Genomic DNA, 12,981 nt, shown 5'->3' with positions numbered 1-12,981 from the left:
CACCCAGCTCTAATGGGTACCTGACATTAGTTGTGGAAAAGTAAAGGCGGTTGGTCGTTGTGCTGGCCACACGACACCCTCGTTAACCGTAGACCACAGAAACAGATGACCTTTACATCATCTGACCTATAGACCACAAGGTCCGAAAGGGGAAATTTATTTTACTATTTAAGGATGGCTTTAAAAATTGAAAAAAGGGGATAAATTTTGACAATGAGAAATAGCTAGACTTTAGATATCTAATTATCTATAGACAATTTTTGGCGGCTAACATTTTTTTGAGTGGATGTTCCATCACAACAGAAAAAAAGACAAAGTCTTCCTCTTCTTTTCTTTCTAGTTTTATTTTTCTCTATTGCGAGTGCACGTATGAGCAGAGGCGTCGTGTTCATAAGTTAGGAAAGTGGAAGGAGGAGCTAGAACATAACCACCGATCCACCCGAGACACACACGCACTAGAACAGGGGACTATATTATATGTTTTAAGCGTTTGGGTGCCTGGGCCGTCAAGTTGAAGCTTGCATTACGCGTAGACCTATACTACACATGTGAATGTTGTTCGTGTTTGTATCTATAGTGTTATTGTTATAGTAGTAATGCTGAGGTGTCTAAATATGTCAGTATAAGCTACAATTAACTGCATCACACTCTCAGACTCGGCTGACAGCCTGTCACCACGTTTTAGTTTTCTAATTTACTTTGCACTAAACTGTAGTAGATAGGATTTGGTTGCAGAGAACTGTATTTAAATATGCTATCACTAGCATTTTCGTCCTAATTGATATTAGTTCTTGCGAGGTCACTGCTCGCGTTTAACACTTGCCGGACATGGTGTAGAAGTCATTAGGTCAAAGACGTAACACTCTTTAGTATCTTTGGAGCCAGTTGGGGGGGGGGGGTAAATATAGTTGGATTTGTTAACACATTTGGTCCCTAAACGTTGGAGTGGAAGCCGGTATCGAATTATTGAGCTAGATGTTCGATTCGATTATGTGAATTTTGATACCAACTTGCAGAATAAGTCCTTTAAAGCTTATGAATATTTCTGCGCAAAAAATATATTGACCTAATTTCTGGACAAAGTTCCTTTTTAGGCCTAGTAGGTTTTATGTTCAATGATGTTAAGTACCGTTGTTAACGAACAGACATACACATATAAAATATTCAAAACGTCATGAGAATGCGCGGTGGCCGAGTGGTCAAGCGCTTGGTTACCGAACCAGGTTCCCGGTTCGAATCCTAGTGAAGACTAGGATTTTTACTTTCGTGATCTTTAGGGCGCCTTTAAGTCTACCCAGCTCTAATGGGTACCTGACATTAGTTGGGGAAAAGTAAAGGCGGTTGGTCGATGTGCTGGCCATTTGACACCCTCGTTAACTGTGGGCCATAGAAACAGATGACCTTTACATCATCTCCCCCATAGATCACAAGGTCTGGGAGACAACTTTAATTTACTTTACTTATGCAATGAATATTTAATATAATTAATCTAAGTTACAAATGTAGGACTACCCACTATGATTGACTCTATAAAGAATTGTGATGCCAATTTAATCCAGTCATTCCAAAAAGTTATTACAAAAAAATATTGTTTCTGACAATTATAACAGGATTTTAAAAAATAAAACATTTGAGAAATGAAAATGAAGAAAAATTTAAGAAAATTATAAAAAAAAAAACGTAAAATATAATTGTACACAGGAAATACTTCACAAGTTGAACGGTATGATTTGTATATGAAACTGGAACAAATAAATTATAACTTAACTTAATGCAGATTCTACTTTACCAAATCTATTATCTTAACGAATTAAGATATATCCAAATCTATGTAGATAGGTCTATACATGGCACACTATTCAATCGTAGACAAAATGAAATAAGACAAATGACAATATTAGTCCAGCAACCTAATGTCCTTTAAGTATTGATTTGTCCCGTCCGACTCAATTCTCTTTGCTCAACGAAAAGCTTAGCGCTGCATTAGCGCATATTTGGTTATCAAACACACTGTCAGCTAGTATCCTTGGGACTTCAAGAGTGATTTGTCCGTAACACCAGCTCTGACTAAACCAGTTACGTCAGTTTCCCAGTATTAAATAAAAGCAAGATTCTAGAATACTCTATGCTATTTTATTTTTCTGGTGATCGAGAACATAAATTTCAATGTCGAGTCTTATAATAATAACTTATGAAAACTTGCATATTTGTTAGTTTATATTTATATTTTAAGATCTCGCTAGTCAGCGCCGGTTTTTTAGTTAGTGGAGGCAGGATTTTTTAGAAGCCGCTATCCTATTCAAAGTTCAAAATAAATGCTCTGCATCTCATTTCCCATATCTTCTTCTATTTAAACGGGGATGGGGAGGGCTTCACTGTCGTACGTCCGGCACTGAGACTTATATGCCTTTTGTGCAGACTACCTTAGGGATGTGCTGACTCATTCTTTTACACCCACTCTTTGAAATGTAGATAAGCTGTAAAGATAAGAACAGTTTGTTGGATTGACAGATAGTCTACTGACAAATATTTCGCTTTTTTCTTCATCGTCCTCAGTGGTTCCGGTCCTCAGTGGTTCCGGTCCTCTGTGGGAGTTCCCCGGGGACTATTTTGGTGTACAGTTGCACATGACTTTCTTCTGTCTATAACGCACAGATCTTTTACACTAGCGAGTAAAAGACATGTGTAGAGATGTTGTTTTCATAATGTGTCCACTTCTCTCTTGAAAACCGCTTTTTATGTCTTCTCAGAAATAAGATTTCCGATAAATATATTAAATATCAATAGTCAAATAAAAAAAAAAAAGTTGGGTTACTCAAATTATAAGTTATGAACATGTTGGCCTTATTCGGCAATCGGGGTAGCCTATTAGTAGCCTATACCTCAATTGAAAGGCATGTAAAGCAGAATTTTAAACAAAGCCCATCCGTTGCATCCTTGCATATAATGCCCCCCGCAATAAGCCTACAATTTTTTTTTACCCAATACTATAGAAGTCCTGATAAATAAATAATTGAACCGGAACAATTTTAAAGAAGAAACATCAATATCATTTGTTTCATGGGCGTAGCCAGGGGGGGGTTCTTGGGGTTCAACCCCCCCCCCCCCGAAATGAAATCCCCCCCCCCTGCGGGGGGGGGGGGGGGAACGGAATTAAGTGAATGATTTTTGCTTTCATTTTGTTTATTTTAGGTGAGATTTTTATACTAAATCATCACTTACCACAGCACAGCCGATGCAGTTTTGAGTTAAAAACCCTCTACCAGGGGGTTTTGAGTTTAAATCCCAATACCAGGGGGTTTTGAGATTTAAAAAACCCCTATCAGGGGGTTTTGAGATACAAATCCCTCTACCAGGGGGCTTTAAGTTTAAAACCCACTACAGGGGGTTTTGAATTTTAAACCCCCTACCAGAGGTTTTAGCAGTTAAATCCCCCTCTTCTATAAAACAAAACAAAAAAATGCAAACAACAATCCCCAAATTCCAACAGCACAGTTGAGGAAGATTTTGATTTTAAAACCCCCTCCAAAATTTACGATAAACCCCATCTTCAAAATAAAAAAAGCAAATTACACACTCAAAATTCTATGAGCGTAGCCAAAGGGGTTTTGAGTTTCAACCCCCCCCCCCCTCCAGTTGGGGTTTGAAGCTAAAAAGTACCTCTTCAATATAAAAAAAAAGCAAATTACACACTATAAAATCTATGAGCGTAGCCAAAGGGGTTTTGAGTGTAAATCCCCCTCCTTCATATGGCTTTTTCTTTAAAGTTTAAACCCCCCCCCCAGATGGTTTTGAGTTTAAAATTCCCCTACAGAGCGTTTAGAGTTGAAAACCTCTCTCTTCAATATTATTTTAAAGCAAACTATAGTGACCGAATTCTTTAATCGTAGCAAAATGGGGTTTTGAATTAAAAACAAAACAAAAAAACTCCAGAGATTTCTTAGTTTAAAACCCCTCAACAGATGATTTGACGGAAAAACTTTCCTTTTCGATATAAAATCTAAAGCGAAATACAAGCATGTAATTCCAAGAGCGTAGTCAAGAAAGGTTACAAATTTCTACCAGTGGCTTGGGCTCCATTAATCAAGTGTGAATAGTCTTCTGCCGAAATTGAAAATCATTAAATGTATCTCAACAAAGATGGCTAAGACAGATTTTAGGAGTCAGTCATAGAGATCGGGTCTAAATCAAAGAAATCATATGCCGAACTGGAGTCGAACCCTTAGTAAGGTTGTGACAGAGCGTCGCATGAGGTTTTGCGGGACATGTTCTCACACAAAAATGAATTACGCAAAATAAGAGTTGCGGAAACAGCTTGCCGGAAAATGCGCCGAACGGCGCGAGAGGGTCTAAGTCAGTAAGAATAGCACAATAGGTTTTTGAAATAAAACTTTTTAATAGCAAGATAATGCACTGTAGATACCTCAGAATATGCATTTTGTTGGCTTTCAATACCAGAAATAGTGCCCGGCTGCGGGGCTTCGCCCCGCGCTGAGGGAGCTCTGCGAACTTCCCCACACCCCCTTGCTAGCAAGGGCGGGAAGTCTACAATAAACAATAAACGTCTTCCGAAAGGGTCAGAATGTAATAAAGATTAATTATGTACACACACACACACACACATATATATATATATATATATATATATATATAATTTTTTTCCGCGGGGGAGGGGGGGGGTCGGGGGGGGGGGGGACCCCCCAAAACCCTCCCCGAAAAAAAATCCTGGCTACGCCCATGATTTGTTTTATTTTTCACTAGTCGACCGGCGGCGTAGCATACGCCGCTATTTTGCAGGGCCAACCTTAGGCCACTGCAACCTATGCGACCGCAGTGGGCACAGCACTTTTATAGGACCCGCGCTAATTTTAGGTGTATACATTATTAAATTAAACCATTTTTCCCGCGGCCTCCTGTCGATTTAACAGGAGGTCCTGGAAATCTCCTGAAATTGCAAAACATACGAAAAAGTCCTGGAAATATCCGGAAATTATTAAAATCTTAAATTACCTAGGATAATTAACTCCCTCCGTCCGAGTTGCAAAAATAAAAGAGTGATCTTTCCATTGTGTCCAAACTCTTGAGCGTGCTCTGTCGCTTCGATAGTTACTACAGAGTAGATTACCCCCCCCCCCCTTTTTTTAACGTGAGGTAGAAATAAAAAAAAAAAAAGAGTGATATTACAACGGTCCTGCCCTGCTAGTTTGTGACTTCGTGTTCTCCCCCTCCCCCTTCTCTTGTTTTCTCGTGGACTATCCGCAGAGTGATCTTTCCTTTACTCCTTACTACTCGTTTAAACTGTTGAGGGAAGAAGAGAATTATTTATATAGATTCATATATCTAGAGACGCGCCTTTTATAGCATGACCTTTCTCGACCACAGCCTTTACATTTCACACTATAAGAGCTATATCCACACACACTCAAACGCTTTAATACATTTTAAGGTAGCGTTAAAATTGGGAAAAAAGGGGGGGGGTCGGTTCAAAATAATTTTTATTTTAAGCGTTCTATTGCTTGTAAAATGCTTTACATGTTTCGGATGTTCCTTCAGAGTTGAAGATAATTACTTCCTAGTCCAAACCTCCCGCAGGACGACGGGGGATGGGAGCGGGCAGGGTTTGATTCCGGGACCATCGATAAATCTGAACGACAGTCCAGCGTGCAAACCGCACGACCAGGCAGCCATCATTATCGCAGCATGGAGCGATAAAAAAAAAAGGTTCGGGACAAAAGTATCTTTGAGTCTTTCAAATATTTCCATTAAGAACTGAAAAGCAGAAAAATGGTCGGATAGTGTAAATAAGACTATTTATTAAAGCGGAGAATTTGGGGGAGGGCGGAAAGAAAATAATACTTGAGTTTAGGGCCGGTCACATTAGAAAACGAAAGAAGGTATAATCTTGTACTTTTGGATATGTCAGCTTTAAAAAAAAACATAAGGTCAAAATTACGAATAAAAACTCTTTTTTTTTTTGGTGAATTTAACCGCTGCGGTTTTGATCGTGAAAATGGCTTAGTTGGTTTATTTACACTGTAAGTAATTTTTTTTTCATTTGTTCGCCTACCCGCAAGTGGAAGAATTAGTGATGAGTCAATCAGTCAGTCAGGGCCCTTAGAAATATAATATAACCTAGATGAGATTATGCTCCTGTTGACGTATCACGACCTATTAATTTACAATTCCCCAAAGGAGATTTAGTTAAAAAGGGCTATTGAGTTTTATGATTATTAGGAATTACTATTATGTTGACACATAGATGACATGTCACATTAACTCACCGGACTATGTTGACATGAAGATGATATGTATTGAATGTTGGCTAAATCGGCAGACAGTCTTTTCTTCCTATTGGCATGGCGTTCTTGACTTCTTCTGTGCGGCATATTAATGGGGTCACGTCTGCCTAACTAAATATCAGAATCTAATTAAAGCTTGACGATGTTCTCAGCTCAACACACAAGCACGTTTCCTGTTAGTTACAATCAAAATTTTATCTGCAAGTTAAAGCTTAAGCAAAAATAATAATAATTTCCTCCTGGCTTTATGTATGTATAGATTTTAGCTAAATTTACTCTCTACTAATGTCTACCTATTTACTTACCGTGGGCACTGTAGCAGCATTTACAGGAGTTTAAAAAAAAAATCCTAATTGATAAGATCTATTCACCTGGATACTAGACTGCAGTCACCCTACGAAAGACAACAATGTCATGATTCTCTCCTCAGTATGACAGAAGGAAGCGCCACTCACTTCCCGTGTAACTGATGGCTTCTACTTTTCATCGTGTCTAGCAGGTGGACGTTTATAAATGCATTGTAATTGTAATACGTTTGAAAGGCCACATTGCGATGAAGATCTAACGTTGGAAAATTTCCCTTTACAACTTTTTTTTCGTTGTTGTTTTATTAATTGCATTTAAAAGCCATTGCTTTAGTCGCTATAGGACTAATTTAATAAGATTTTGTTAATGAAATGAAAATCTAAAAGCTACCTGTTTTGTTTTTCGAAACTGTCAAGTCTGACAGTGACAGCATGATGGATCGTGGGGAACTTCTCAACAACGGAAGAGATAAGGAAAAGAAAAAAAAAAGACATTATAAGCGTTTTTCCTTATGGCTTACACTAGTGGTGCATATATAACAGTGGCGTCACTAGGTTCGATGTTACCTGGTGCGGTAAATTCATGTTGTCTTCCCACCAATCAAATCCCCACCTCAATTCCCCAAGAGTTTCTTTGGTTTGTTCTTTTTGTAATTTTTGTTAAACCACAAATAGGCATACAGTAAGTAAATTACATAATTCATTGATTGACACGTTATCTTGCCAACAATTTATTGCTAATGTTGTCAAGTATTAGTTTAAAAACTAAAAAAAGCATCTGTAGACCTGTAGATTTTCAACATTCTTTTTCAGAAAATGAATTTCGAATTTTAAGGTAACATAATTGATCGTATCAGCCTTTCTCCGTTTGAAAGACAAAAGCTCTTCATTCATTTCAACGTTGCCATTTCTGATGTTAGCATATCGTATAAAAACTACGGACATCTAACCATTGTGTGCTATGTCAAGTGTGTCAACCATGATACGAAAGTACCTTTCGTCCTTTATGTCTCTAATAAGTAGTTCTTTTATGTAGACACAGATTTTTATTTGTTTGTGTATTGCTGTAAACCTTCTAAGATTTTTTTTTCACACTGGATGATATACATATATTTGTAAATCTTAAATAGACCACCGGCGGACAACGGCTTTGTCTGCATCAGTTAGGTAAAAATAAGTAGGTCGCAACTGGGTTTAAATAGCCATGTGAAACACTGCATTCATCCTTAATCTTCGTAATCGAAGACATTGCCATTATTAGTTGTACATTACTGATTCATTTTGTTCAAAATTAATATTTTTTCTTGAACATTGTTGTAGGCACACTCCAGTGGCGTAGCAAGGGATTTGGGGGCCAGGGGGGATTTTTTAACTTTGGACCACCCCTCCCCCACCCTAGCTACGCCACTGGCCTATTTTAAAATATTTAAAAATAGAAGCGAGATTATGTTTAATAATTCCTTTAGACTATTAGCGAGGTTTGACTAATTTTAATTATTCTTTTTATCAGTTAGCGGGTCTTAGTGGGTACTGTGAACATTAAGTGACCTCTGGGTGGCACATACAGAATAGTGAACACTAGCTATCAAAAATATTTTTTTTGAAAAAGGGGGGGGGGGACTAGAAAAAGATCTAGAATTTCTAAACTGTAAAATATGTTAGTGTTGTCTCTGTGTTGCTGCAAGTCAGTGGCGTAGCTAAGGTGGGTGGATGGGGGGGGGAGAATTTGAAAATCCCCCCGCGGCCCCCACTTGAGGGGGGTCCCCAAATGAGTGTACGAAATTTGTTTGTAAATACATAAATTAATATATTTGATTGACAAAAAGTGTCAACGGGAGTCTTTTTTCAACATTTATGGATTAAATTTATAACAGAGACTTAACCTAGATCCAGGTCTATTAGTAAGTTGACTATGTTGACATTTTAAAATATTTTTTCCCAAGAGATCAAAGGTTTTTTTTAAAGTTAGTTTTAAATTTTAAAACGAAAATCTTTAATAGATTTGTTGCCGATTTATTTTCCTCTCTAAAGAGATCAAACATGTGCTTGCAGCAAGAATTAAAAATATTTCTCTCTTTGTTACTAATGCTAGATTTAAATGGCGAGTATTTTAAGGTTACGCTAATTAACCTAAAGAAGAATGTACAGATCCAAAAGTTATTCTTAATAATGCTAGAATTGTCCATTATTCGAGTTTAGCTTCTATAGTTTCAGAATTAAACTTCACACTAGACTTATTACCCCTCTATTCATCTTTCCTCAATCCAATGGACACATGTTTTTCTAAAAAAAAAAAAAAGAGTAAATTGCAAGGGTGGTAAAATTAATTAAAAAAAAAAAAAAACTAAATGTATGTCTCTTCGTCAGAGGAAATTTCACAATCATGGCACATTTTTTATTTGTGAAATTAAAAGAATGTTATTCTTTCAATGGGAACTTCCCCCATGCCAAGTTGACCAGAGTGTGCTACAAAACAGCGTTCCGCAGAGGTTAAGCCGTTTGTCTAGCCTGCCGATACGTCTGTTAGACATAAATTCAAAAGCAACATTTCTGAACTGTGATAATCACTCTCAACCTGGCATCTTTTCATTATGTTGAGATAGATCCGACAATTGTCACCTTTTTTGAACTGCACATGAACTGTTCAACTTTTTTTTCAAATTAACTTCAGAGATGGGCCAAACTGGGAGAAAATGAAGCCGAGAGTTAAAAAAAAAAAAAGAGTAATACAAGAGAAGAACCTCGTCGGCAGTTTCCTTGCATCTCGACAAAATCATCAAGCTGTTGGAGAAACTTTCTGAATCAAGAACTGAAAGAATGGACACTAGAAGCAGTGCACAGAATCTTCTTCATGCAGTGGAAAATTAAGAATTGTTTGCCTATCTTGAATTCTGGTCAAAGCTCCTGCGCCCAATCAATATAGCTCAGAAGAAACTACAAAAGTCTGGACTGCACATACGGGAAGCTGCTGAAGAAATTAGTACCCTTTCATGCTTTCTGCAAAATGATGAGAAACTGACAAAACTTCAATCCATCGAAAAAGCAAAAGAATGTAGTGAAAGCTATGAATTTCCTGCAATCAAAACAACCAGAACAAAGAAAAGACTTAATGGGGAGTTGAGTTCTGATGTAGGACTGTCAATAGAACTGCAATTCAAATGTGTTGCGACAGAAGGGCTGGACAAATTTCATATGGAGATGAAGGGCAGATTCCAAAGGCTGGAAAGAAAATGGACACCTTTAGGTTTCTTCTTGAACCAAGACACCTGTTGGATGATGACAAACTGTGTTACTTTTTCCTGTTTGAATCATGTAATAAAGGCAAATCGCTTGTTCAATGATGTCATTGATACACGAGCACTTTTCATCAACAAACCAGCAATACATTCACAAATAGACATATTGATGAAGCAGGCTTCATATGGTAATAATGTGTGCTCAAACCTTGCAATCTCATCCAATACTGCGCATGCTAACTCATGCCACTTCCATTGCGTCATGTGAGAGATCATTCTCAAAGCTGAAGTTCATCAAAAACTATCTCAGGAGCACAATGACGCAAGAAAGGCTTATCAGCATGGCTTTAATGTCAGTGAAATCACAAATACTAGAAAGTATCGATGTAGATGTTATAGATGTCTTTGCTGCACAGAATGCACGACGTGAAGCGATATGAATTGAGATTTGTCACTTGAGCATTATTTAGTCAATGAACAAAAGTATTATTCATTAAAAGATTCTTAATGATTATTTTTGGTTAATTTTACTGATATACTGTACCAATTTGATTTTGGGCTTATATATTTTTGCGTACATTATCTCATGTCATGATTTCCTATATCAAAATGCAAGGGACCCCCAAAGAGGCCAATCCCCCCGGGCCCCCAAATCCCTAACTACGCCCCTTCACTGCAAAGCAATTTGGCCGAGTTAATAGTCTAGGCTAGACTCTCATTAAATAGATCTAGAGATTGTCTAGTACTGCCAATATGTACGATTTTGTAATATGTAAGACCTACACAAAAGAACTTCAAGGAGGTCGCGGTCTAAAAAGGAGAGTAGGAGTAGTATGTTAGTGTGAATTCACTAATAAGAGCATCACTATAATGTAATACAAGTTACTTACGTTGATTGTAAAAGTAGCTTATCAGCTCATCCAAAAAATATTTTTAGCAGCATATCATTAACGGCTACCTCTTTTTAAAATGTAGGCTACTGTTGAATCTTTTTAACCTACTATGTGAGTGTGTGTAGCTTAGCGGCTACACGGTAAACAGAGTATTTAGCCTATAGGAAAATTGATAATTTTGGTTAAATTTACGACTGACTAATTGACCATATGTTTTAACGATCGAACTGGAGATTTAGTTTGAGGAGGGGGGATATCTTTTTTTTTTTAGATTTCTCAACCTTTTTATATACATGTAATGTAATAAAACAAATCAAACTTGTTGAACTTTTGTGTTTTGGCCTTTTGTTTATTATTATTTTAGTGAGGGGGGGGGGCGGGTCATGCAATCACATGAATCATGTTTAAGAAAATATTTGAACAACTTTTTGAAAAAAAACAACAACATTCATATGAAAGATAAAAAGACTTTGATGATTAAAAAAAAACATCCTATAGGTCACCATTTTAATATTTTACACTCTCCGAAGAGAAGATATACAAGACACCAATTACAAAAGCAGACAAGAACTCCTTGGTTCCCCTGGCAATCCGATCATTAAATACATTAAATACAATTCAACTTTCTGTTAGAATTAAACTAGTAGGAGCATATATTTTTTTATGTTTTATTATGTAGAAAGTGTACATTACAAATTGTAAACCATATTTCATCAGGATAATTAAAGATATCATAGTATACCTATAACTTGTTTAAAGACTTTCTAGTTCTAAACAATTTTTAGATTGATTTGACTTCACAAGGAAGTTGTGTAAGTCCAAACCGAATGCCAGACGACCGAGTAGCATAAAGGATATGTAATATTTCTTGTTGGTACATATCGCTAACATGATGTAATAAACAGACTTTGATCAGATGTCTTGCTTACAAACATTTGCCATAAAGTCAGTTCTAGTGCCCATTGGCCTATTGGGCGAGTAAAGTTATTCAATCTTTCATTTGCATATTTTGAGATCGATTAGTATTTTATATTTGGCCCATTTTAGATATACATGTAGATTGAGTTTTGTTCTTATAATATTTTCAGGGTGTTCACGTAGATAAATCATTAAATGGGCATATTTTGACTTATGACATTATCTATTATATTATATTTTATTTCTATATTTATGTGCAAGTTTTAGAGAAATAGTTGTTAACAAAGCCAACAAAAGGCGTGAAGCTTTTTGAGTTTATAAACTTTATACAGATTAGGTCTATTAGCTTACATGTAGGTATTAGAAAAAGTTTAAACTGCACTGTTATCCAGACTATATAGCGATTCACATGTTATGCATATGTTCATGTAAATAATCATTAACACATTATATGTAATAATGTTCTAAATCATTGCAAAGCTTATATTAACTCGATCACTCTGTATGTCTGGTAAAAAGTGTCTACACGTTATTTCTCCCACACCCCATCTCGGATCAAGCTGTAATTTTGCACAATTATTTCTTGTACCTGGCAAAACAAGAATCAGCAAGAAAAACATTTTAAAAATACATTTTTAAAAAGACAATACGCCCATATATATACAACTTAAAATATAATAAAATATTTAAAATAATTGATTATAAAATATTTGGTTCAAACCGTCAGCTCCGTGAACAAACGTCGTTAGCAAATCGGCCAGCGGGAAATGCAGTTTACCGATTATGTTTTGATACAGTGGCGTATTATTGAATAATTCCAATGATAGTCCTTTAAATCTAGACTTAGAAGACGATGCGCAAAATTTTCCTGATCATCAATTTATTAGGCCATTAGGCCTACTCTTGAATCAATAATGCCATTCAGAAATGCCCGAACGCAATAGTTCTTTCAAGAACGCGATAGTCCTTTCAAAGCTGATTTTGGATCTAGACCTTGATTTAGTCTTTCGCCAAATTTACATTTATTTTTTTTTTACTTTCAAAATATTATAACGGTCAAACTAGAGTTTTACCCATGTGGCCAACGAGCTATTATGCCTAAGTCTATTCTCAACGATATAAATCGTTAGAGCCGTTTTTTAAATCAGTTGTCCAGGTTCCGTGCAGTTCTGATTTGAATAGAGGTACGTATTGTAATAAAAGAATATTAACCAGAAGGTATGTAAGCTACTAAAGCCGGATGATGTAATGTGTATATGTTAATATGTGTATACGTCTACATTGTAAATGATTGACAATTTTGATTAAATGAAATATGGGATTTTAAATA

The 12,981-nt window shown here is 36.5% G+C and overlaps 1 protein-coding gene across 3 annotated transcripts in view; it reads right to left on the bottom strand.

Annotated features, from left to right (window-relative positions):
- The window catches only part of LOC106068544 (transient receptor potential cation channel subfamily M member 3-like), a 173,091-nt gene extending 166,131 nt beyond the window's left edge, over nucleotides 1-6,960 (bottom strand). For 2 of the 3 annotated variants that reach the window (XM_056033894.1, XM_056033902.1), the window contains exons 1-2: nucleotides 6,605-6,960; nucleotides 6,282-6,472 (exon numbers count right to left, since the gene is read on the bottom strand). In XM_056033894.1, the coding sequence (XP_055889869.1) occupies nucleotides 6,282-6,386 (105 nt within the window). In that variant the 5' untranslated portion in view covers nucleotides 6,387-6,472; nucleotides 6,605-6,960. The remainder of the gene's footprint in view (nucleotides 1-6,281; nucleotides 6,473-6,604) is intronic. The other variant, XM_056033946.1, reaches the window with a different exon arrangement.
- Between the last annotated feature and the right edge of the window lie 6,021 nt (nucleotides 6,961-12,981).

Source organism: Biomphalaria glabrata, chromosome 1 (assembly GCF_947242115.1).
Source record: "Biomphalaria glabrata chromosome 1, xgBioGlab47.1, whole genome shotgun sequence".
NCBI classification, from domain to species: Eukaryota; Metazoa; Mollusca; class Gastropoda; family Planorbidae; genus Biomphalaria; species Biomphalaria glabrata.
This window is presented reverse-complemented; position numbering and strand designations above follow the sequence as displayed.